The 26405-nt window shown below is 40.5% G+C and overlaps 1 protein-coding gene across 7 annotated transcripts in view; it reads left to right on the top strand.

Annotated features, from left to right (window-relative positions):
- Positions 1–26405, top strand: part of LOC135195621 (IQ domain-containing protein E-like) — a 176384-nt gene that overhangs the window by 28978 nt on the left and 121001 nt on the right. For 4 of the 7 annotated variants that reach the window (XM_064221961.1, XM_064221966.1, XM_064221964.1 and 1 more), the window contains exons 3-5: positions 771–831; positions 6499–6609; positions 11123–11229. In XM_064221961.1, coding sequence (XP_064078031.1) covers positions 777–831; positions 6499–6609; positions 11123–11229 — 273 coding nt within the window. In that variant the 5' untranslated portion in view covers positions 771–776. The remainder of the gene's footprint in view (positions 1–770; positions 832–6498; positions 6610–11122; positions 11230–26405) is intronic. The other 3 variants (XM_064221962.1, XM_064221960.1, XM_064221963.1) reach the window with 2 other exon arrangements.

Raw genomic sequence — 26405 nt, 5'->3', positions numbered from 1 at the left:
CGATTACAAAGTTGCACTATATAAAAGAATTCCACACAGACGCAAGCTAGTGCAGCATTATACATTAGATACTAGGCTACTAATTAATGCAGCATAAAACACTTAAGAGGTAGCACAAAATTTACATAATATAACCCATGCTTAATACTAAGAATAATGTTCCTACATTTGTTCAAGGAATGTGCTGTCTGTAGTCACTTGAAAACATCTAGCAAGTGTAACACTTTGTAATGGTTAATTTACTGAAGCCCATAATTACATACAATATCAATAATGTAGGAAAATTGGGAAAATTGCATGGGAAAGGAAGTGGAGAACATTACAAGGGTAAGGAAGGTGAAATGCTTTTAGAAAATGAAGAATTATATAGTGTATTTACAGAGGGTCAAGGAAGCAGACACTGCCAATTGCAAAGTCTAAGCTTGACAAATTCACTGATTCAATGTTTGAATATGCCAAAGTAACAAAATTAGGTTGTTGTCAACAAGTTAGACATTAAAGTGAAGGGTCCTCTTTACTTGGAACCCTGGATCCATGTGCTGCTTCCACTGTGTGGCACTCATCCAGCAGTTGATCTTTATTAATAAAATGGGGAATTGAGTATTTCTGATTTGTGAAAACCATGAGTGTGGGCTTAATGTGATGGGTTTATTTTGAAACAAAATTATCATTAACTTATAAAACAAGAAAGGATAATTTCTAATTTTAAATTTTTTTTTGACTGATTATTCTTTAAATGATTAAATTTGCCCTTTCTTCCTACACTTCAGCTGCAGATGATGTTTATGTATTTTAGGCTTCTGCAACAAGAAAGTCAGCTGAGGTTTCAAAGTGGGTAGAAGTGTTTTAGGTCATTTTTTTACTAATTCTAATCTTTAACCTGTAAAGCATGCTGTCAATTATATTAAGATATTAAGTATTGAAAGTATGTCTTTTGTGGAGTCATCATATTTTTGCTTTTACTCTAGATAGGATACATGTTTGAAATCTTTATACAGTCCAAGTGATGTATGCTTCATGGTCTTGCTCAGTAATGTATGTACTGAACAATACTGAAGAAGTCAATTGTAGTCAATTGTTTTTCTGCTATTTATCAAGAAAAAAGTTAGTTACCATGTAATTCTGCAGAAGACATACTAAGTTTTCTAGCTAAAACATTACAGTCGCTGCCTTGTGTTTTTCTGTTTTATGAGTGAATTTATAATACATAATACACTGAGTTATCCGTTGCTTAGTAGTAGTATATGTAAAACTTTAGTTATCTTCACATGTAAGTTTGGAAAGAAGTACATCTACTTTAATTCCAGTTAGCAATTTTTGTAGTGAGGCATTTAATATCGTGGTTAATTTGATCTTAAATTTAAGATTTATATCATGAATTAGACCTATAGTATTTCAAAACAAAAATGTGTAATGAATGAATAAAACATGGAGCTAGAATTATTCTTGTTCATTTTATTTTGTTTTTGGATCAGTTTCGGTGGGGGAACACATTTGAAAATTTCACATAAGGATATGTGCTGTATTTTATATTACAGCCCCTTGCTAATGCAGTTTTTGGCCAATACTTTAGCAGTACATTCTTGCTAATGCAGAACAGTTGTTTTTTGTGCGACTTATTTTTTGTTGTTGTGTACTGTTGATGAAATTTTTCAGCTGTGTAAAATTCTGCTTATCCTTTTTTGATGTTTGGAAATTGTCCCACAAGGTTACTGGTATGGTTGAAGCTTGGTAACAAAGCAGTTAACTATTGGCAGGTAGGTAAGGGGTTTAGGAACCATCCACTCATCTGCTTGTCAGCCCTGCTTTTTTCTTTGGTCGTTGATGAGTTGAGAATTCTCTGCTTCTGCTGTAATGTACTACTACCTCCATTTGGTTTTGGAGCTTTGTCTTTACATTCTTATATATTTTTGTTTATAATAACAATGTAATATGCTCATATTATTGTTTGTGGTTGTTTTGTATGTCAGGGATACTTGAACAGTTAAATTGCCTTTTTGTTTTCCTCTTGCTGTAGCAAATATTTTTTTTTTTTCTTTTGCCAGTGTTTTGCATAAAGTATACATGTTTATTGCATTATAACTGTATGATTGTCCACATAGAATACTAATCTGTTTTTAGAGCAAGACTTTATGTTTATATTCTTTGTGAACATTATTTTTATAGAAGAGTCACATACTTTCTTTTGCAAGGAGCTTTGTTAGTGTGAACATCTCCATAGGAGTGCTGAGGGCTACCATCTCTGTCCTCCTTGTCTATCCTTTCTTTATGTTGTGACTGCTGAAGAGGTTGGGGCTATTGGAATTGCCTCTGGGGGTTATCCTTTAGGATTTCTTGTAAGCCTTCCCTGCTTTTGTAGAAAGGATTCTGGTCTTTGACCCCTCCTGAAATAGAAGCTCCAGTAGAGGCTGAAGGTCAGTCTTGAGAATACAAGACAAAATTAAGCAAAACTCTCCAGGAGAGGTTCCTCCGGTCTTTTTATGTTACTTGATCATCCAAGAACTAGGACTGACTGTAGTCCAGATTTGTCTAGCACGCAACAGCTTGATCTTGCTCTTTGTCTATGGAGAATGAGGTGTTTGGAAAGGATCGTGGTCAAAGGACTGAAACTGTGCACACATTCAGCTACGCTTCCTTTCTTGTTCTTTTCCTTTGCTAGGTATGAGCTTATGCCCATTTGTCTCCTCTTGGTCTCCAAAGGACTGATACTTTTATGGATTCTCCTTGGTTCTGGCTGGTGCTAGAGTGGTGTTTGGAGCATAGGGCGGTTATTTGATGATGTATGTGCGCAATCTCTTCCATTCTGGTGGGTGTAACCCCTGCAACAACTGATGATTCAGTTTGTAGTCTCTGATGGTTGCTGAAGTTTTCTCTGATTAGCCTTAGGAAATGCAAAACTGTGCTTTGGTAACAGTCATTATCTGGTGGTTATGGGGATGGATGGGGGAATATCACTCTCGCTTTTCATCACTAATGACATTTTCTGTGGTTGTTGCTGTGTGACTGCTAAGTTGAACTTATGTTACAATGTCAGCTCTGAAGTTTACTATTGCTTCAACCTCTTCAAAATTGCCTGGTGTTGCTGTAACTGTTGAGAGCACAATATCTTCCTTCCCATGGAAAATGACCTAGGAAATCAACTGCTGCAGTCTTCCTAGTGGAGGAAAGCTAGACCCGAGTGATGAGGGAAGATGATCAGGTGTTGTCCTTCCAATACCTTGTTGAGCTCCTCCTCCTCTTAGTGTTTTCCTTCATCCTTGTAGGCCTCTTCAAAGAAGTCCTGTCATCTTCCACTTGACCATTCTTTCCTCTAAGAGAGAAGTGGAGGCTGTCACATGCTTGCTCTGCATGTCTTGGTATTTGGGGCTGAGCGCACATGATTGCTCAGGACAGCCTCTCCTCACTCATGCCTGTTTGTATGGTGCATGAGGAGTCTGGACCATGCATACACAAATAACTTGGTAGTGGCTTCTTTTGGGCACACAGGGAAGAACTTATATTGTATTCTCACTTGGCACATGCACATTCTTGAGAATGTCCATGTAAAATGATCTCTCTGTCCAGTGTTTTTGGAGACACTGGGCAGGGCCTGTGCAACCCTGTGTATACCTGGCCTGTGGCTCATTGTGTTCAGTTTACATTTCCTCCTGTGCTCCCTCGAAGTACACTTGGTTGAGACAATTTTGTCTACTTGTTCAACATTTATTTAATCCCCGGATCGTGCATGTGCCAACAGTGGGTTTGTTTGTGGGATTGCATTAACCTTCACTCCAGTTTCTTGCCATCAGTGATTTGGCTCCCCACCATCTGGGCATGTGCCGGTGAGTAAATACAACCTCCTCCCTCTCTGTGTGTAGACAGTACAGCTGCTGGACTATGGGTGTGGATGCTGATTGTGTGTGACTTTCTTCATTTTATAGTACATACTACTCTAATAATTATCCACTTTTCTACATTAGCTCAACTACAGTTATATTATCTGTCATGGTTATTTTAGCTTTTTTTTCTCCCGCCCCGATACTTTCCTGGAAATTGGGCATACAATGAGTGGAACTTTGTGCTTGTTGCTACTTTATTGTTGTTTCTGTCAGATTGGGGTGTCTATTTCTTCTCTGTTGAGGCACACTCATACTAGAAGGTGAGCTTGGCCCTTCCCTATCTGACCGTGTGTCCTGTGATTATTCTTTTCAAGTTTTTTTTTTTTTTTTTTTTTTTTTTTTTTTTTAGCAAGGGGGAAGTCGTGGATCCCAATTGTTTTAGCTCATTAGGTTTGGAGCTTTATTTACCCCTGAGGGCTCATATAGGTCCCAGATCTCTTGTTCTTTGAGCCCATGGTGGCTTCCCCACCTCTCACCTACTTGCCAAAGCTAACTAATTTGTTACCAAGCTCCAACATGCAGATTAACTGTTGGCAAAGGTGTAGTCATACATAAGATTCCAGGTTTGTATTATGTAGGAAAAATGCAAGTTATCCTTAATTGGCAATTTTTACGGCAGAACCATAAAGGGCTTTGGTATGGTTATGTCATTTGGGTAGTAGTTGGTATAGTTGATCCCCTTCAGTATGGCTGATGTTCTTTCATAATTGTTTGTACTGTATTATACTGATAAGGTTTGTTGGCTGTGTAAAATGTTTACTCTATCTGAATGAATGAAAAGTTTCCAGAAAACTTAGAATAGCATAGGAATTTTTAAATCAAGACAAAAAAAAAAAAAAAAAAAAGGGTCCCTTGAAGCTGCTGTATGCAGATGGGTCTATCTATAGGGATGATAGAACATTTCTGTTACTGTGAAGATCCATTTGACTGAGGTAGAAAGTGAGAGGGTATTAAAAAAAAAAGAGAAATAGGAGCCTCAGTGAAATAGGAAGGGAGATAATTATAATATTAGTGAATTAAAATATTAAAAGAGAGTAGAGGTTTACACTATGTACATAAAACCAAAAATACTGGCAATGGAAACATGCTAATTTTCAAAGAAAATTGAGGTGTTTTGTGAAAAGATGCCTATGCAAAATGTCAAAGGACATGGCCAGAGTGTAGTGGGAAGATTGTGACATAGTGAGCAATTGACAGAGGGATTGTGTCCAGCATCAAGAAAATAGACTAGGGGCCTCGTTGACTGAGATGGTACAGATATGTTATGAGAATAATTGATCAGAAATGTAACTGAACAGAGCCTTGCAGGATAGCCCCAAAAATCTTGGAAAAAGAAAACAATGAAGACCTTGACTTGTTGGGATCTCAGACAGAAAGCACACAGGAGAGTGGAGAGAACTCATTCAATGTTTAACCCTATGAAAGTAAAAGGCAACTTAAAAATGTTTATCATGATGATGAACAAGACTTGTAATGATGTCTCTAAAATGACCCTCATGCTAGGCTGGATGAATGAATTTTCTATGCTTCGGTCTTTCCTTCCTAATTTCTTGATGTAGAAGATACTTTGAAAACTGATGATCCCCCAGACCCCTTTGCAATCATTATCAGTAATATTATATCAGATTTTATAAGTTTACATCCTGCTATTTCTATCTTGATTACTCTTTTGACCAATTTCTTCTCACCGCATCTCGTCACATTCTTTGGTGAAGCTCAGTGCTAAATAGGAGCACACACAGTATTTGCTTTTTAGTTGTAGCTCTAGTGTTTTGCAAGTGTTTGATGCAAGCCTTTGATTCTTCAGATCATCTCTTTTCTTTTTAAGGTAGTCTAGGTCGTGGACGTATTAATTAATATCAAAGGTACCACTGCAATATACACCATCTTTCCAAAGTCTAACACTCTTGTTGTCCTTGTAGACAGGTGGGTTACCTTTTCAGCCTCACATACAATTTTGAAGCAATCAGCATATTTTACATGAACCATTTATTTGATTGCCTCCCAAGTTGTTTTGAAAACTCATGTCTGGATATCATTCTTGCATGATGGAAAGGGACAGCTGTGGTTGATAAAAACCTGTGTCATGATGTATTTCCCATTTTGCATTTACTATACTTTAGTTTTGGATTGTCTTTATTATACCAGCAGATGCAGATCATTGCTGGGTATTGAGTTGTGTGGTCTGAGATTTGTCCTAAATTTCAGAATATTTAAAATTCAAGCATGTTGTGTTAACATTCTTATTGTAATTTCAAGTTCTCACAAGACAGATATTTTTGGGTTGCATGATGATATAAAAGTCTAAGTAATGATATTAGTTTCTAAGATTGTCTGCTGTTATTTTCTATAAGTTTATTCTAGAGGATATTACTGTTTATGAGAGTGTATGCTTTAATATCTCTAATCAATCCATGTCAAACATTACATGTTGGGTATGATGTTACAAATAACTGGTTAGTTGTATGTGGAATGTCTGAATTTAAATTTGAATATGTCTTCTCTGTTTAAAGTGTGTTCCCTGGCAATTGGGTTTTCAAATGTATTAGATTTTATCTATGTGTATTGGAAGTCTTATGTAATACCTGTTTTGGTTACAAGTTGGTTTTATCTCTAACAGTTAACAGAAAAAATGGAATTAAGTCAGCTGTGATGAACGTCGTTTCTCGACCTCCACCACTTTTTGTAAAACAGGACAGTCAGAGTGCTAGAACAATGAGGGATGCAAAAAGTAAGGAGTCATTTGGACTCACCTTTCTCAGATTGATATTTTGCACTTTTTGCATGGTTCATGCACATGGGTTAGACCCAACTGATATAGTAATTGTATGCTCACGGAGTAGTTCACATTTGGTTTTAGAGTATAGCAAGTTTTTTGGCATAGTCTACTGTGCTGTTTTGTTTATACAGTGCACAGCATTTCTGTTATAAAAGTTTTAAGTATCTACTCTTGAACTTGCACAGCACCCTGCACTTTTATGTAGTATCACTTGAGATCTGTTTTATTAAAGATGTTATCTGTGTTTTTTTATTGTAGAGTACTGTATTTACATCTACTTTACTGTCTAGGAAACAGATTGTTTTGATTGGGATGAACGAAGAATATATAACAGATATAGTAAGCAAGTATGTTTGTGTATTCTCTTTTTATTAATTACAGTTTTTTTTGCCAGCTCATTTTTGTTTTGTGTGGATTAATGGAACATTGTTTTCCTTTTATTTTAATAAGCTGGTGGTAAACTATCCAAATTAGTGGGACACTGAGTGTCTATAACAATGAGGGATTATTCCAAAAATATTAGTCTTTTACATGCATTTTTGGGCTGCCTTGTTTTTACGTATAGTTTTACATTTATTGATTTCATCTAGCTGAAAAATCCTTGAAAAATATTTTTGAATACGGTAATTGTTAATTCAAGTACTGTAGTTTAATTAATATAACCACGAGTCACATTTTTGTCTGGGCATACAGCATCCCTAGTACCATCTAGTGTGCTGTACCTGGAACACTGAAAAAAGTTGCATCCTCATGGGAAAAACTGGGTATTCTGGGTGATAATTTTGAATGTGTATAGAATTCTTTGATTTAAAAGTGTACTTCTTCACATATCTATTATGCCACATTCATTGCATTACAGTACTTATGCATATATACGTACCTTTTTATCTTCAATTTTATTTTGCATTTCAGTGCTCAGGATTTGATCATTGGAATTTAAAGATTAATGACAGTTCAAAGAGTGGTTATAATCTCCCTATTACTGTGTGTTTGGTTTCCTGCAGACAGGAACTTACATTTCCACAACTTTACTGGTTTTTTTTAGCGATATAATGTATGCATAATATTTAGTGCCCTGTGTGTGTGTGTATATAGTACAGTTTAAGTAAAAGTTACAAGCCTATTGTATGGAACTCATAATTACATATATGTATTGAAATGAATGTTTCCTAATAACTTTTTAACAGTATCCTGAGCTACAATACTTCCTTTTAATATTCAGTCATTCCATTTGGGCTCTCTACACCTAGCTTACGAAGTTCTTGAACATTTCCTTCTTTGATTTGTACACTTTTTTTAGGAAAGGGTTTCTCTAAACTCTTTTGAGACTAGACATCTCACTCTGGTCTATCTAAGCCACATTATGATAATGGTGTATATGTAAAGTACTGGTTCAGTGTGTTACAGGTATTTTTGAATAATTTTAACTATATTGTAGTGTTCTTGAGAAGATTATTAGGCATTTATAGAAAGTAAAGCATTAGAGCAAATTTTTACATTTCATCCATATATTCTGAACCTTTAAGAAGGAGAAATTCAGTATTTTTGATTAATTAGTAAAAATGCTTGTTACTTTACTAGTGGTAGTTGTGCAATCAATGGAAGCATGACAAAAATGTTACTGTGCAGTTTAGATTTCGTAGACCATTGATATGATTGTGTAGGGAAGTTATTTTACACAATTGTTGATATTCAGTTATACTAGTATGAGTACTATAGCAGTGCCATTGTGTTCTTTGCTTGTTTGACCCTCCCCAGGGTTAAGAAAATGTTCTGCAAGGGGGTTCATATATGGTTAATTTGCTAAAATATGAATGCAGCAGTAACAAACCATTGTTTCATGTAGCAAAAACTCGGAAATTATTGTTAAAGTTTTAAATATATTTAGTATGAATTTTGTATTTGGGTGCATGTTAGTTCAGAGATTTTTTTTTGTGTTGGATGGAGTTGGTAGTTAGGCTCTTGTCTTCAGTTTTTACCAGTCTGTTTCTGATTAGGAGTTTATTATTTCAGCCTTACCTTGTTATGATTTATACCTCATCTGAAAACAATTTTGAGCAAGTGAACTGTATGAAAGTAGGAATGTGACTTGGAGGTCTCATTTTCCTATTTTATATTATGTTAATTATTATTAGCCTTCTAGATTGAGAATATCTGGTACTATAAGGATTCTTATTTAGCTATTCAGCTTTTTATATTTTCAACTGGAGTTTTACCCTTTTCCTGGGTTGACAATCAATATGATAAGTGTAATGTGTTTTCTGAAAAAAGTATACGGTACTACTGGTTTACTCCTTTCAATAAATTATGAAAGATTTTGTAATTAATTAATTAACATAATTGTATTTATTAGATTGTTTAGCTGTGTCAAATAGAGCTTCCCATTTTCAATGCATTTAATGTGACTACTTGCAGCTATTTGCCTAACAATTTTATAATGACAGTTGCAGCCTTTGTAACACTGATTAAACTAGCCAAGTCATAACAGTTGTATTTTAGGAAAAGCTTGAAAGTTGACCTCAAATGTGCCCATTTGTTTCTGGAAAATGAACTATGCATAAGAAGAGCAGTACATAATGTTACTTTATTTGTGTCACAATTGTTACCTTTTTTTGTTCCTCAGAGGTTTCAGTACATTTAGGGCCTGGTACCTAGAGATTTTTTTTTCATAGTTTTATCAAGCAGTTCTTAAAGCCTGTATAGAACATTCATCTTGGACTGGAGAGTTCTTGGACAAGTGCGTTTCAGATTCATATTGGACAGTCTACAGATATGTAATAGTAGGGAATTATAGATAGCACAGAGGTTAGGAGAGTGATAAATAGGTGACTACCTTGAGTGATATGACAGTTCTGCTGTTCATTTTAAATAAGACGGATAGTGAGTGAATAAACTTCATTGGGAAGACATTTGAAAGCTATAGCAGATGGAACTGAATCTCTGAAACTTGGAACATTTCTCAACAATGTAAAATTTTTAAAGGTTATTAGTTGATGAAAATCTCAAAATTGATCTAGCAGTTATGAATATTGGCAGGGTAGGGTAATCAGTGGTCAGATAAAGCAAGGTGCTGTCTAACTTTGATGAAATTACTTGTTCTTTGGAAAATGACAGGGTTTGGAGAGTCGCACTTTGATGATATTTGCAAAGGTCTCTAGTTCCATCAAATACAGGACTGCCAACTTCTAGACAATATCTGATGCCATCAACTACAGGACTGCCAACTTTGAATAACTCTTGAATTTAGATGGGCTCTAAACTGTTACAAAATTGATTTGATTGCAGTTTTGAAAGAGAAAGTGGTGTAAGGATATGATTGTGGTTTGCAGTTACTATACATATTATGTAATAGTAAATTTCTTATTACTAGCAAAGTTCATTTTTTAATAAGAACATGCATCATTGTGACAGCTGCTTTCATAGAAGATTAATACATAATATAAGATGTTTGAGATGAGTGCCAGCAAGGTATATACCCATAACTACAACATTGGAATGATGGTCGGTTGATAGTGGAAGACTTAGAGGAATTTAGTATTTACTTAATGGCATTAAAATGCTGGAAAGCTGAGATGATTTTTGGTTGATACTTTCAGATGGAAGGGCACGGAAAATATGTATTTGTTGAAGTACCTAGTACTTTCTTAGTTTCACTGCTGATGACTGTTGGGTGATTATTACATATGTTTTGAATGGGAGAATTACTTATAGATCTGTGTTTCTGTCAATTGATGAAAAAAAAAATATTTTACTCCAGCATTTTCTCTTACGACTGATTAGTGGAGAGATGCTTTGAAAAGGCATATTGCAGTTGGGTGATGATAATAAGGAAGCTGATTGTAGAGACTAAGTAAAAGGCAAGTCTTCCAGCGAATCTGTAAATGCTCTGAGGTCACAGACATCATCTGTGAGTGTGGTACACTTTGTCTATTTTGTAAGTAACTCGGAAAAATTAATAACTTAGGTAAATTGGAAAAATTTATATGGGTGAGATAGTACTTTATTTGTTAAATTGGTTTGTGCATGCACAAAAATTTTAGACCTATTTTGATGTTCATGATAAATCAACCAGCCTAATGCTTAAGTACTATCTTCTTCTCACTTTTAATGACCATTGCATTTAATGACTGCACTACACTGTCATACAAACCTTCATACATAGTTGCACAAGTAGCTTTTACCACTAGGTAATTAAGGCACTCATAAGTTTCTTCTGTTGCTGTTTTTGTTCCTAAGTTGAGTGAGCAAAATTGAAACTGAATACCTATACTGTAATTTTTATATAAAATATAAGAATACGTACTGAAACTAAATTAGATATTCATTATGTAATAATTTTCAGACTTAAATTAGTATATCAGATTCAATGGGTTTGAAGGTGATAAATGTTACTAAAGTGTGTGAAAGTAGTGTTTTCTCATCATAAGTTTCTGAATACTATCTACAAAACTTAAAATAATTTCAGATATCGACATTGGTGGCGTGAAGCCCCTTGTCACACGAACAGAAATTCATTGCGGTCGTCCAGGTAATACGAGGATTAGTGCTGGCAAGCCCACCTATAAGTCTCAGGTAGGTCTGGTATTTTTCAATATGCAGTATAAGCTGTAAATAGGTGGTTTTGATTGTGGTGATAAGATGTGTTTGAGTTCTCCGGATTCACAGACTCACATATTCATGGATTTCTCTCTGGAACATGTCCACCCATTATTTGCAGGAAATAGCTTTTAATTAATATATTAGTTTTAACTCCTCGATATATAATGTATATGCATAAAGTGGATTGTACATGTATAAGCAAGTGCACATGCACATACATGTGTGGAAGGCCATAGTAACTGTAACGCCACTTATACCACAGTGAATAAAAGTAAAACTTGTTGTTGTTTAGCCGATGGCACAAACAGATCAATCTTAGGACTGTTTCAGCCATACATACAATGATCAAACTGCTCTCAGTGAACCATATTGAAAATATATTTACTAAAGGGATAATAAATTATATTACTGTGTTGAATAAATAAAGGCTGCTGTAACATTTCTATGAAAATGGGGGTTATGGTAAGAAGGCATCATAAAATACTTAATGAAATAAGAAAAATATGTGATAGCTGAAAAGTTATGTATGAGATAGTCCAAACCAGTCTGCGAGTAGCACAAGAATCACTTGGTTTTGGGGACATTTTTGTAGATTACCCTGTTGGACAAAAGGATACATAAGAGTCTCTCTCTCTCACTCTCTGTTGTCAGGAGAATATTCTAGCATAGACTATACTATTCATAAAGATCTCAATTGCTTTTGATCCAAACAGTTGACTTAAATTTCAGTTAACAAGAGTAGGCAGATAATTCTTTACACCAGTACTTTTTATGAATACTTCTACGTTTATTAGGATACCATATGAAAAATTTTTTGACAACACTACAAGCACCATAACAGCAGCAACAAAAACAAGAATAACCACAACAAGAACCACACTAAAACCGCTGAATATAAGATAGGCCTATAATCCAAACGTCATAAGCTGCGTAAACCGACAGAAAGACATAGGACCTCATAGGTCTATGTCTTTTGTGATCCTGTTAGTTCGAAAGCTGATAATGTCCATAAGAAAATTCTCAGCAATTTATATCCAGTAGGACTTGTATAGCTTGTCATACTAGTATAACCTTTTGTTAAACAAAGGTATATTCTAGTTTTGTAGAGCGCAGTCACTGCTTGTCATCCTTCCAAATGTGTAAACAATTCCAGTGAAATTGATTTTAAGACTTAAAATGTAGTAAAATTTCCTGAAATCAATATGAAATGTCGTTTACATAACTCTTCTACAAATCTCTGAGAATTCTTTGTGTTTAAATTTAGAAAGGTGAACACGCTTAAGAATATCAGATGTTAATTACCATTGTCCAGTAACCGTATTCAGGTGAACCTCATTTACGAAACACGAAGGCATAACACTTCTGACTTCATTCATATTTTCCCTTTTTTTGCAATATTTATGGAGATGTGTATTATTTTTTTTATTTCGGGGGAATATTGTAACGTTTCCTTTTGATAATCAACACAACGTATTTTAGTTTGGCAAAACAACCATTACAAAATAAATGAAGATGAAAAGGACTACAGATTAACCAACTTTTCGAAACTATTTCCAACCAATCAGCTTCAAGGTATGGTTGTGACGTAAACAGTAAGCGGGGCTTAGCTGCAAAGCTAGCTGGACTTTGCTATACTAGTTAGATCTTTTTATTGTTTTCTCTCTTACAGACTGGTAAATAGCATCCAATCCCAGCTTGTTTCATTCATACACTACTATATAATACATACTTAATTCAGGCTTTATTTTTTATGTTTATTCATTTAAGAAAAACACCATTCACTACCTAGTAAAATCCATGAGCTCTGATCTGTTAATATGTACTATTGGTATTTTGAATGGCCAAATGCCAAACAACTTTAGCCTGAATAAATTGTTAAATTTATCTTTGAAAGTAAAACAGTATTTGTACATGTACAGTGGACCCCCCGTATTCGCATTCTCCGGATTCACGGATTTCTCTCTGGAACGTTTCCCCGCATTATTCGCGGTAAATTTCCCTATTCGCGGTATTTTTCTATGAGAAATATCCACAAAATCCTGTTTTTTTTAATCAATTTCATCATAAAATGCACTTTTTGTGATAAAACTATTTAAAAAAAACCAGGTATAAAAGTTTTTAGTGGGTTTTTCTTGAGTTTTACCTACTAAAATTGGAGGTTTTAAGCATTTTTATAGGGGTTCCAACTTTGCGGGTTCTAACTGTTCACGGGGAGGTCTGGTAGGCATCCCCCACGAATACGGGGGACCACTGTAATATTTTATTTTCTGTGACCTAAAAGGTTATATGCTTTTCACATTATAACAGTGCTTTGTTGGTAATCATTCCTGCCAGCAAATTTAGACAGATGCTGCTTTGAGCTCTGTATGTATATGTATGTATTAGCAGGACATTCAATAACGAAGAAAAAATTTTGGTAAAAGGGGGTTAAAATACTCAATTTGTGACTTTCTCCAAATGTTCAGTGTTTGGTTGGTATTTATGAAGAGTAGACAGATTGTATAATGGGAAGGTTTTGCCCTCTATCTCTTTAGAAGGAAATAAAGAAAACAACAGAAATGTATAGGACTCTTGTCTGTGGGTTGGCTTAGATATTTTCCATACCAAGAGCTCTTGTTATTTAATACTTCTTTTCAGTGAGACATTGCTGTTGATGGTTTTCTGATATTTAGTTAAAATTTCAATTTGTTCATGAAACTTACCTGTCAGATATATATAGCTGTATTTTCTGAAGTCCTACAGAATTTCAAAAACTTCCGGCACACGCAATGGTCGGCCAGGTGGCTAGTACCCATTCCTGCCGCTGGGAGGCGGGTATCAGGAACCATTCCCATTTTCTATTCATAATTTTTCTGTCGCCGGTGCTGGAAACACCTGTTTTCAGTACCTCCGTCTTAGGATTTTGGAAACTTCATTGCCGCTAAGTATCCTAATTGTCTTTTGATTTATTTACTTGGATTTGTGGCTAGGCATACGCTATCTTAAATTGATTTGAATTTGATTCATTTTTGCATAAGATATCTGAATCTAGTTAGGCTAGTTTCAGAGGGTGTTGTCTGCAAGATAGGGTGTGGCTACCGAAAGCTTGGGTAGATTCGCACTCGGTATGCATGAGGGGTATGGGTCTTGCTTCTTTGTTGAGATTTGTCATGTAAGGAGTGTGAGACTTTGTCTAATTCCGTAAGGAAGACGTATGATTCGTATGTATGCAATTAATCAGTAACAAAAGTCAGGGTAGTGAACCTGCTAACCTTCCTGTAGACTTTATTTTGCCTAACCCTGTAGTATGGCCTACGGGCTATGAATATGTCTGCGAGAGGTGCTCGCGGTCTCCTTCATTGCTGTGGAAGAGTGCTACTTCTGTAACTGTTACTCCTAACCCTGTAGTGTTGCCTTCGGGCCCTAAAACAGTGTCTGTAGAGGTATTGCCCTTTCTCTGATACTCTTTTGATTCGTAACTTAGAATCGAAAGTGCTTGCTTTAGAGAGCAAAAGTGAAGTGGCTAAGTGCAGTGTCAGTGCCCCTTGTGTAGTGGAGGGTGCGTCAGATCGGCCTTATTTCGCCTCTAGGCCGGGACCTCTGCTTGACTCCCAGGACCCGGGGAGAGAGCATGTCGAAAGCCGAAGGAGGGTTACGAGGAACCCCCACCGATCTGGCGTGCCTTCGGCAGTATCTGATGAAACTCCCCAGACTGCCAAAGTGCGTGCATATGCACGAATCCTGAAGGATTGCTTCTCGTCCTCCGAAGCGTCCTCCCCGTGCAGGGAGGGGTTGGAGCTTTCGGAAGGACTCGCGCCCTCTAAATAGAAGCTTTATAGAAGAGGACGCTTCACGTCCTCTCTCTCTCTCTCTCTCTCTCTCTCTCTCTCTCTCTCTCTCTCTCTCTCTCTCTCTCTCTCTCTCTCTCTCTCGTTATGCGTTTCAGTGAGAAGTAAGAAGGCGAACGTCGCCTGAACACGTGTCCGTCTTTCCACCGAGAAATACGAAAAAGAAGTCATAGTAGCAGGACACTTTTGAGAGCGGACGTCCGAGCTTTATTACTGTGAGAATAAGAAGGCGTTCCCTTGCCCCTCTTATTCTCACACGATCAACCCTTCTCCTGAGACTGCTTCGTGCAGTCGGATTTCTCTCCGAGATGTATCTCGCTCTTCCCTGAAGGCAGTTTCTCTCGCTTGTTTTGACGCCTGTCAGGAGCGTGACGCTTTTCTGCACGCTTCTTTGGACACTCGGCTTGGACGGGACGCTCGGATGGATGCCAGGCGCGCGCGGGTGCACGCCAAGCGTGCGCCAGTGGATGCCGAGCGCGCGCCAGTGGACGCCGAGCGTGCACCAGCGCACGCCAGGTGTGTCGCCTGGCTGAACGTTTCTGTTGAACTCTTCAAGCTCTTGTTTCAGATTTGGGCCTAAAGAATTTTTACCTCTACCTTCGGTGATAGCTTCTACCTCACCTGCGAAGAATGTGAAGTAGGCAGTGCTTCGGAAGAAACTTAAAGTGAACAGACAACTTCTTCTTCGAAACCCAGCAAGACATCGGGTTTTGTGAATTCAAGAGGTCTCTGTCAATTAATATTGCTTTTCGCATAGGTGGATGGAGTTAAGGAAAGCTCAAGGGAGATCTCGTTTGCTCTACCGCAGTCAAGACTTTGTGATAAGGCAGTTACGGTTGTAAAAGCTCGACGTCCTACACGTCATGACGCTCGACTACTTTTGGTAAGATTCTTGCAAAAGCACTCATCAAGAGGACGCTCCTCAGGAAAGCGCAAGACAGGACTTCCTTTGCCATACTGCCAATAAATTTAAGTTGCAAGCTTTTTAGTCCATCTGAAAGGGCTTTTCAGATGATAGATTTTGTTAGTTCCTAAGTTCGGGACTACGCTGCCGAAGTTGAACATCGGGGTCCTACTTGCTGAAAGCCCAGTCTCTTATCAGGATTCTTGCCCCTTCCTCGATTGATACGGGAATCGGAAAATAATATGCTCGACTTCCTGGATTACGTTTTGTCAATTCAGTGACTTTCCCCCATTGACAATATACTATCATTTTGTCAAGTAAGTGGATATCCCCTCATTGACAAAATATCTCTTTGTCCCGTAATTGGGTTAGTTCTCATTGACAAACATCTCATTAACTTTATATTGCGTAAGCGGATAAGCTCTTATTGACAAGATTCGGAAGAGCTCTCATTCATCATTCGCAGACTCGTACAAGAAATAGACTTGTAGACTACGTCAATGCACGCTTATGTCCAATAACATAAGAAGCTTGAGCTGTCTGCTTCGATTCTCTAAGTTTTGTTCATGAAACTTGCCTGTCAGATATGTATGTAGCTGTATTTCCGAATTCAGCTATATATGTGTCTGCCAGGTAAGTATGAACAAACTTTATTGTAATATAATATCATATTTTGCCTTGCGTTATTTTACTACTGGTTGGTTCAAGTCATATACGCTTGCTGTAGTTACCTCTTCGGATGGCAACCGAGAGGTCTATTGTCTATTATTTTAAGGACATTTAATCGTTACTCCCTGCAGCCTTCCAGGAGTTTCCGATTTATCTTTTACCGTTGTATGGTAGTGTTATGACGACACAAACGCATCTATATATTTAGCGTTTTCTGTTTCGCTTAAATATACCAGCTTGAGAGTCTCTTTCTGCTCAAAAATAACGGACCTATTTCTTCGTAGAATAGGGTAGCTGGCAACCCAGACATAAAGTTAAGAGACGACGATCGTAAGCTGCTGCTGTGTCTGTCCTTCAGTCCAACCGAGCCAGTACCAGCTCGTGCGCTGTCATGCGCGGTAGGTTACGTCTCTCTCTCCTGCGGGATTGACTGACTAACCGTATCTCTGTGCTGGCGGTTACGTCTCTCCTGCAGGATTGACTGACTAACTGTATCTCTGCCCTACAATCACGGACTTTAGCCTAAGATTGAGGGGATTTCTTACATGAATGAATAAACATAGCATTCGTTTTGCCTTACTATGTTCAACAAAGATATCTCTTACTCCTTTCGGTGCTCGTTACCGCACGGTATAGGACTACGAGTCTACCGCAACATTGCACTATTATATGCTCTCCTGCTTAGGCAAAGCGCAGCCTTATTAGGGAAGTAAACATACTGTGTGAGGGAATGGATGAGCTTGCTGGGGACCATTTCCTTCCTAAAGAAGTTGTTTCCCTGAATAGACTGCAATGCAGACCTCTACATGTTTTTCCTACTGGTAAACTGAAATTTTATTCGAGATCTAAGAATGATTCTGAACATCTCTCAGTGCGTCAAATATCACCTGAGGTGATAGAAGAAGTGCCGGACATCTGGAGAGGGTTTCAGATGTCCTGGATCATAATCTGAAAGAAGTGGAAGCAATTCGGTCGTCCCTCCAGTCCTCGAAACGAGTTTTTGCAACCAGTGGTCCATATCAACTCTGATCTTCCACAGCTCTCTCATATCTTAGGAAGTATCTTCTCTCGGTCCCTGTTCGGGTTTACGAGAAAGAGCCTATTATAACAACAGGCGTAGAATGTAACGATCCTCTAGAGGTTCGTTACAGGATTGCAAAAGTCCGTACGAATCGTCTCGATCGACGGCAGCAACTACTGACTTCCGAGTGGAATCTTTCTTTAGAAGTATGTTGAGAGTTGTGGAGACTTTAGTGACGTCCTTTCATTCATCTCTTCGCTAGGTTGAGGACGAAGAGGCTTCTTCTCTGCTCCCTTATTCTTGATCCGGGAGCGGTACCATTAAACGCCATCCTATGATATTGAACGGGGATGGATGTTTAGTCTCTTTTTTTCCCCCTTTTTCAAACGCTTAGGAAATGTAATAAGATGATTTATGACGTCACAGGGAGCGACAATGACGCTGATCGCCCCATGTTGGCCTTCAAGATCCTAGATTCACAGAGGTCACGTCCTTCCTAGTTCACTTTCCAAGGACCTTTTCTGAGAGAGTCGGTCTACTCTAACACGAAAGGTACCTATAACCTCTCCGCTCTGAGTCTGACCACGTTCAGACTATCGAGATGTTGACAGGAATAGATTACTGTCTTCCCTTTCCGTCTGAAGAATGGGATAAGCTGGCAGTCACAACTATTAAAGAGTACGCAAATATGTTGTTGACGGCCTTTGGGCTCAGAGATTTGCTTCTGTCAAACAACAAAGCCCTTCACGATCTTTGAGTTCTGTGGAATCTCGAAACTCGCTCACCATCTACTTTTTGTCTCACCCTGTTTTCTCGGAGTCAGACACGGTGCGAGATCAGGCGACATATAGTAGCCCTGAGTTTCTTGTTGACGAAGTCGGTTGCGTTTATACACCCCCGATGATCGTGTAACATGAGACCAGGTTGGACTGTCAGGCATTCGTCCTTCGGGACTGAATCGCCTTTTTGCTCCTTGCTCCTTTCTCCTGGCACCAGAAGCTCGAGTCAGGAGTTGCTCAGGAGTTGATTCGCTGACGACGTTGGGTTGTGTTGATACACCCCCCAAGGTTTGCTTAGCTTGAATCGCCCAGGCAGTCCAGACACTCATCCTTCAGCGAAGAATAGTGCCTTATGGTCTTCAGGGTACAGCCTTGCTGTCCTTGATTCGTCTGACTGGTCAACTGGTCGGTCACCTGACTTTAGTACAGACGGACTGACTGTGCATGTCCAGATCGAAGCTTTCAATATGGAATTTAACGTAGTCTGAAGTTCTTGATGTCAAAGCATTCGAACCTCTCCTACCTGTTAACTTCTTGCACGTGATCAGAAAGGCCTTCTTCTAACCACCCTAGATACGACAAAGAGGGTTAGTGAGGTTTTAAGCCATCGTCAGAAGTTTTGGCTTTAAAGGACACAAGGCGGTTGTGTTCTCTAAGCCTAAGAATGGAAACCCGTCTTGTCCTTGGGCCAGGAACTTGGAATCGAGGATGGCACAAGTTAGTGGGCAGGAGCCAGAGAGAGTCCTGTGCCCTGTCGGGTCTCTCAAGTTTTATCTACATAAAACTCAAGAAAGTCGAAGTCCTTCGGGCAATCTGCAGTGTTCCGAAAAAGACCAGACTTGCCCATATCGAAGAAACACCCTGGCTTTAGTGTTAAGGAGTTCTTTCAAAAAAGGCTCCTTCATTGTGTTTGCACAAAGATTTGAAATCTTTTGATCGGAATGCTCACGAGGTGAGGGCGTGGCCTCGGAAGCATTTCAACAGAGCATGGCACTCAGCAACATCCTGAGTACCATGTTTTAGCGAAGCAACTCTGTGTTCACTTCACACTCCCTGAGGGATGTGAAGATGGCATATGAGATCTGCTGCTCGCTAGGGCCATACGTGTCTGCAGACACAATCTTGGGGGCAAGAAGTTCCACTCATCCTATCCTGTAGAAAATGGTTAGGAAGAGCTCTTAATTTAGTTGTTGAGTCGCCGCCAATGGCGACTTCTTAACTCTTAAGCCTTAGTTAAAACACCTTAACTTTGGCTAGGTTGGTCAGGTGGTGATATATATATATATTTATTTTACTTCTTAGCCCTCATGGTATGGTCAATATGGTCTAGTCACGTCGTGGTCTCGCCCCTGTTGACAGATCATCTGGAGTGCACCAGCTATATAGGTCTCTACCTCGCTGGCAACTCTAGTAGCACAAGCAGACTTACGTGGCAGTAACCACGAAGCCAGCTATGCCAACAGGTGGAACCAAGATGTAAATCATCTGCATGCATTTGTTTCCCAAAATCCTTCTATTCTGTCCCTTCCCACCTCCAACGGTGGGATTCAGCTATATATGTACGTATCTGACAGGTAAGTTTCATGAACAAAATGATATTGTAATGATACAATAAAGTTTGTTCATACTTACCTGGCAGATATATATAATCAAGTACCCACCCACCTCCCCTCAGGGGACAGTGGAAATAAAAATTATGAATAGAAAATGGGAATGGTTCCTGATACCCGCCTCCCAGCGGCGGGAATGGGTACTAGCCACCTGGCCGACCACTGCGTGTGCCGGAAGTTTTTGAAATTCTGTCGGACTTCAGAAAATACAGCTATATATATATCTGCCAGGTAAGTATGAACAAACTTTATTGTATCATTACAATATCATATTTGTAATTGTATACGTATATATTTTCCATGCTGTCACAAAAACTTGGATTTTGTGAGGAAGATACTCTTGTCTGTGGGTTGGCATAGGTATTTTTATACATGCAACTTACCCGGCAGATATATACTTAGCTATAGACTCCGTCGTCCCGACAGAATTCAAAACTCGCGGCACACGCTACAGGTAGGTCAGGTGATCTACCATTCCGCCGCGGGTGGGGGCGGAATCCCGACCATTCCCGTTTTCTGAGCCAGATTTTCTCTGTCGCTGAGGCCGGCAACAACTGTTGTTTGGTCTCTCCTGATTGGAATTCTGCTCATTTGCCGAGCATTTGGTGAAGTCCACTTGTTTATTTCTCGGGATTGGCATACGCTTATTTTGGACTGGATTAGGACTTGGATTTGGTTTTTTCTATTAAGATGGCTGAAGTTAAAGTAACACCTAAGTTTAGGGTTTGTGCAAGGGAAGAATGCAGAACTAGGTTGTTTAAAGCAGAGGTAGATCCTCATACACTTTGTAGTAAATGTAGAGGTTCTGAATGTGCGTTTGATAGAACTTGTGCTGAATGTGAAGGGCTTACGGAGCAAGGATGGAAGGATTTAGCTTCTTATATTAAGAAAAGAGAGAAGGATAGAGCTAGGAAAGCGTCAGCTAGAAGCTCGAGTAGATCTTGTTCTTTTGAGCCTGAATTAGAAACTAACAAGCTAGATGATGTTTCTCCCATAAACCTCAGCCCTTCTCCCTGTGTTGAATCTAAGGATTCATTTTCAGAAATGGAAAAAATGAGATCCTCGATCAGGGAGCTTCAGGAGCAGCTTAAAGCTATGGAAACACAAGGTAAGAGTGTCAGTGAATACAGTGACCCAGTGCAGTTGGACCGGGGGCGTTCTGATCGGCTCCGCATTGCTCCTAGGCCTAGACCGCTTCCAAAAACTCCCAGGACCAGGGGCAGGAGGAATGTCAAAAGCCGCAGGGAGGATGTGGAGCATCCCCAACGATCAGGCGTCCCTTCGGCAGATCCTGAAGTAACGACCCAGGCTGCCTGGATAGCCGTAGAAAAGGCATCCTGGAAGAGTGTTTTTCTGCGTCGGACTCCTCCTCGTCCAGGCGTGGATGGAGCTCTTGCTCGAAGTCTCCGTCCTCATAAAAGAGAGCGTGGGTAGCTGCCTGGAAAGTGGAGACGCGTTTGATTCAAGCCCAGAGCGATTTCCAGAGGATTTTCCTTCGACTAGTAAGAACGGCGAGAAGACCGTCTCCAGCGCCTCAAGACCCGACTAAGCTTTTCCTGCTTAATCTACAGGAACAAATATCCTCCTTGGTAGGCGCTCTACATAAGGATTCGTCTCGAAGGAAAGACTCCTCCCTTCCAGGAAGAGATCGAAGTTTTCTTCTCCTGGTAGGAGAGAAGTTTCTCACTCTAGCAGGCGCTTCGTCACGGAGAAGAGAATCTCTCGTTCTCCCTTTAAACGATCCTCTCCTATCTATAGGAAGAAAGTTCCCAGCGGTAGCCGCTCGCAGAGCAAGCGATCAGCTACGTCTCTTAGGAGAAGTCAGGAGTCGGACTCCTCTTCTGAGGATCAGGATAGGCGTCAAGAGCCTATGAAGCAGGAGATTTTTAGACACATAGAGTTGACAGAGCCTAGTAGGCGCCAAGAATATAACAGGCGTATAGAGCCTAACAGACGCCAGGAGTCTTGTGAGAGGCGTCAAGAGCCTACCAGGAGTCACGACAAGCGCCAGGAGTCAAGCAGGCGCCAGGAATCAAGCAGGCTTCAGGAGTCGAGCAGGCGTCAGGAGTCGGGTAGGCGCCAGGAGTCTAGCCGACCGCAGAGGAGCAGGAGTCCAGAGCAGCAGTCAGGAGTCGAGTAGGCGCCAGGAGTCGAGCAGGCGTCAGGAGTCAGTAGGCGCCAGGCTCCTTGTACGAGCTTAGGTCCAGAGTAAGACCCCTTCGCACTTTATGAGTTTTTCGGAGAGTAGGAGCCCTTCACCTGGTATGGAAACAGGTTCCTGAGAGGAGATCTCGTGCTTTTAAGAACTCTATTGCGCCTTGTAGTAGCAAGGATTTGTCACACGGGCGACGTTCTTCTTCTTTTGACAGAAGTCCCTCGACTACTAAGAACCGCTCTTCTCCGAAAGGATCCCCTACAGCCGGAGACTTAGAAGAAGTCTCGGATGAAGAATTACCAGTGGATGTAGTAGTCTCTGATTATAAGAGATTGTCCTTGTTGTTGTTGCAGGAGTTCGGGGATAAGCTTCAACCAGCGGATCCGCCCTCTCCAGGATCTTTGTTATCAAGCACGAAGTCTCCAAAAGCATCCTCATTTGTAAAATGCGTCCAGCCCCTAGTATGAAAAAAGCGTTCAAAGGCTTTGGAGAATGGCTTAAGAATAAAAGAGAGGCGGGCAAGACTGTTTTTTCATGCCCTCCTTCAAAGTTGACGGGTAAACCTGGAAGATGGTACGATACCCAGGAACCTATGGGCTTCTTAGGACTGCCTTCATCGGCAGACGCAGATTACGCTTCCTTAGTAGATTCTTCAAGGAGGCGCGCTCTACTATCAGCAAAAGCTACTTGGGGAGTGTGAACTGGACCATCTACTAAAGGGACTCTTTAGGACACTCGAAGTATTCAATTTTATGGACTGGGCTTTGGGAGCCCTTGCGAGAGAGCCCAAGATCCCGCCCGAATTTGTCACTATGGACGAATTATCGAGTGTATTATCGTGTCTGGACAGAGCGGTGATGGACGGTTCGGTGGAAGTGGCTGCTCTTTTTGGATCGGGAGTTTTGAAAAAGAGAGCAGTGTACGGGTCTTTCCTGTCCAAGTCAGTATCTCCTCTACAGAGGTCGGCCTTGCTATATTCGCCACTTTCTAATCACCTTTTCCCACAGGACACGGTGAGGGATGTAGCAAAATCATTAGCTGGAAAAGCCACACAGGATCTACTGACACAGTCAGCAAAGAGGTTCAAGCCTGCTGTGCCTTTTCAAAGAAGGATAAAGCACATCTTCAGCAGTCCTTTCCGAGGAGCCTCTTCCTCCTCAAGAACCCCTTTTAGAGGTAGAAGACCGGATACCAGAGGAAGACCTTCCAGGAGACCCGCAGGGAAGGCAAAATTAAGAAGAAGTCCTCCAGATAGCGGTAGGCGCCAGACTGTCGAACTTTGCCAGAGTCTGGCGAAGAGAGGGGCGGACAGCTGGACCCTCTCTATCCTGACAGAGAGGATACCTCATCCCCTTCAGGGAATATCCTCCCTTAACAAGAACTCCAAGGGATTGTTAACAGCGAGATACAAAGATCCTGTCAAGAGTCAAGCTCTCCTGCAAGCAGTAGAACTTATGTTGCAGAAAAGGGCAATAGAACCGGTTCAAGATCTCCATTCACCAGGTTTCTACAACCTCTATTCTGGTACCAAAAGCCTCGGGCGGGTGGAGGCCGGTTTTGGACGTAAGTGCGCTGAACGTCTTTGTGATAAAGAAGAAGTTTTCGATGGAGACCTCTTCCTCTGTACTTTCTGCTCTTCGTCCAGGGGACTGGATGGTATCCCTGGATCTTCAAGATGCATATTCCATGTGCCAATTCATCCGGCATCAAGGAAATACCTAAGATTCATGTCACAGGGAAGAGTGTTTCAATTTCGAGCGCTTTGCTTCGGACTAATCGACGGCCCCGCAAGTCTTTCACGGGTATCCTAAGGAATGTGGCGCATTGGCTACATTTAGAAGGGATCAGATCTCGATGTATTTGGACGACTGGCTAATACGAGCAAAGTCGAAGGAACAGTGTCTGGAGGACCTTTCGGTAACATTAAAGATGACGCAGTCATTGGGACTCCTAGTCAACCTCGAGAAGTCCCACTGGATCCCCAGCAGAACATAGTTTATCTGGGGATTCGGATGGATTCTCGGGGTTTTCTAGCATCTCCATCAACAGAGAGAATAGAGCGCTGCCTTACAAAGGTGTCAGTATTTCTAGGGAAAGAGCATTGCTCCGCGAGGGAGTGGATGAGTTTGCTGGGAACCATTTCCTCGTTGGAGCAGTTCGTTTCCTTAGGGAGACTGCACCTAAGACCCCTTCAATATTCTGAAGGAGAAACTGGGATCAAAGGTTCCCAGGACCTCGAAGAATCATTCAGGATAACGGACAAGGTCAAACAAGATCTTCGGTGGTGGTTAGACCCGAAGAAACTCGGTCAAGGAATATCCTTGCACATAAGAGCCCTCTCCGAGCGTTGCAGACGCATCGGACGTGGGGTGGGGAGCAACGTTGGATTCGCAAGAATTGTCGGGAACCTGGGAAGGAGCTCAGGTGTCCTGGCACATAAAAACAAAAACAAAAAGAACTGAAAGCCATTCACCTAGCTCTCTTGCACTTTCAAGAACAGATCTCAGGATCGATCATTCAGGTCAATTCCGACAACAACGACAGCCCTAGCATATATCAGGAAGCAAGGGGGAACTCATTCATTCTCCCTTTACGAGACAGCGAGGGAGTTGTTGCTTTGGGCGCAAGAGAAACAGATCTCTCTTCTAACGAGATTTATTCAGGGAGAGAGAAATGTTCGAGGGGATCTGCTAAGCAGAAGAAACCAAGTGCTCCCCACCGAATGGACTTCAACCCTCAAGTGTGCGATCAGTTATGGGGGTTATGGGGAAGGCCGAACGTAGACTTGTTCGCAACCAACTGGAACAAGAGGTTGGAGAATTATTGCACCCCCATCGCAGATCCAAGAGCAATAGCGATAGACGGCCTCCTCATGGATTGGAAGGGAATAGACGGGTACGGTTTTTCCCCCTTCAAACTGGTAGGGGACGTAATAAGAAAGTTTGCCTCCTCAGAGGGAACGAAATTGACTTTGATCGCCCCCTTTTGGCCAGCCCTAGATTGGGTGACAGAGTTTGCTGGAGTGGATAGTGGATCTTCCCCAGATCACTCCCACTAAGGAGCGATCTTCTCAAACAACCCCACTTCGACAGGTATCACAAAAACCTCCCCGCTCTAAGTCTGACTGCCTTCAGACTATCGAAGGACTCGTTAGAGCGAGGGGGTTTTCTCGCGAAGCTTCAAAAGCAATCGCAAGAGCCAGGAGACCATCCACAATTACGGGTGTACCAGTCGAAGTGGGAGGTGTTAGAAGATGGTGCAGGACGCATGAGCTATCCTCTTCCAGTACCTCTATAACCGACATTGCAAATTTTCTTCTTTACCTTAGAAGAAAGTGTGGCCTAGCTGTATCTACGATCAAGGGTATAGAAGTATGCTGGCCTCGGTTTTTAGGCCATAATAGGTCTGGATGTGTCGGACAATAAGGATCTACATGACCTTATTAGGTCTTTCGAGACCTCAAAAAGTCAGATAGAATAAAAATCCCAGTGGAACTTGGATATAGTGCTTCATTATCTGATGTCTGAAAGATTCGTACCCTCCAATAATGCTTCTTTTAGAGATTTGACAAGGAAGTCTCTATTCCTGTTCGCCTTAGCCACGGCAAAAAAGGGTGAGTGAACTTCAGCGTTAGAGGGCAGAGTGGGTTTTAAGAAGGAGGCTGCAATTTGCTCTTTTAAGCCTCTCTTCTTAGCCAAGAACGAAAACCCATCAAAACCGTGGCCTAGAAGCTTCGAAGTGAAGGCACTCTCTTCTCTTACGGGGGAAGAACAGGAGAAGACCCTTTGTCCAGTAAGAGCGCTAAAATTTTATTTACAAAGAAAGTCTCTTTTGGGAGGTACGCAGGCAAGTCTTTGGTGTTCGGTCAAGGATCCTACAAGGCCAATATCAAAAAACGCCCTTACGTTTTTCATTAAAGACATTATTAAGGAAGCGCATCTTATGTGGTGAAGAACAATTTAAACTCCTCAGAGTAAAAGCACACGAATTGAGGCCATAGCAACCTCAATGGCTTTTCATAAAACGTGGTCCCTTCAAAATCAATTGAATCCACGTATGGAAGTGTAACTCAGTGTTCGCCTCTCATTATCTAAGGGATTTGTGAGAGTTACTTATGAGAAGTGCTTTTTCACTGGGAAGCGTATGTGTCCGCGGATTTAGTGCTGGGAGGAGGAGCTGAGGTT

Source organism: Macrobrachium nipponense, chromosome 16, assembly GCF_015104395.2.
Source record: "Macrobrachium nipponense isolate FS-2020 chromosome 16, ASM1510439v2, whole genome shotgun sequence".
Classification (NCBI taxonomy): Eukaryota; Metazoa; Arthropoda; class Malacostraca; order Decapoda; family Palaemonidae; genus Macrobrachium; species Macrobrachium nipponense.
The sequence above is the reverse complement of the archived record's forward strand: the minus strand, read 5'-3'. Positions and strand labels throughout refer to the sequence as shown.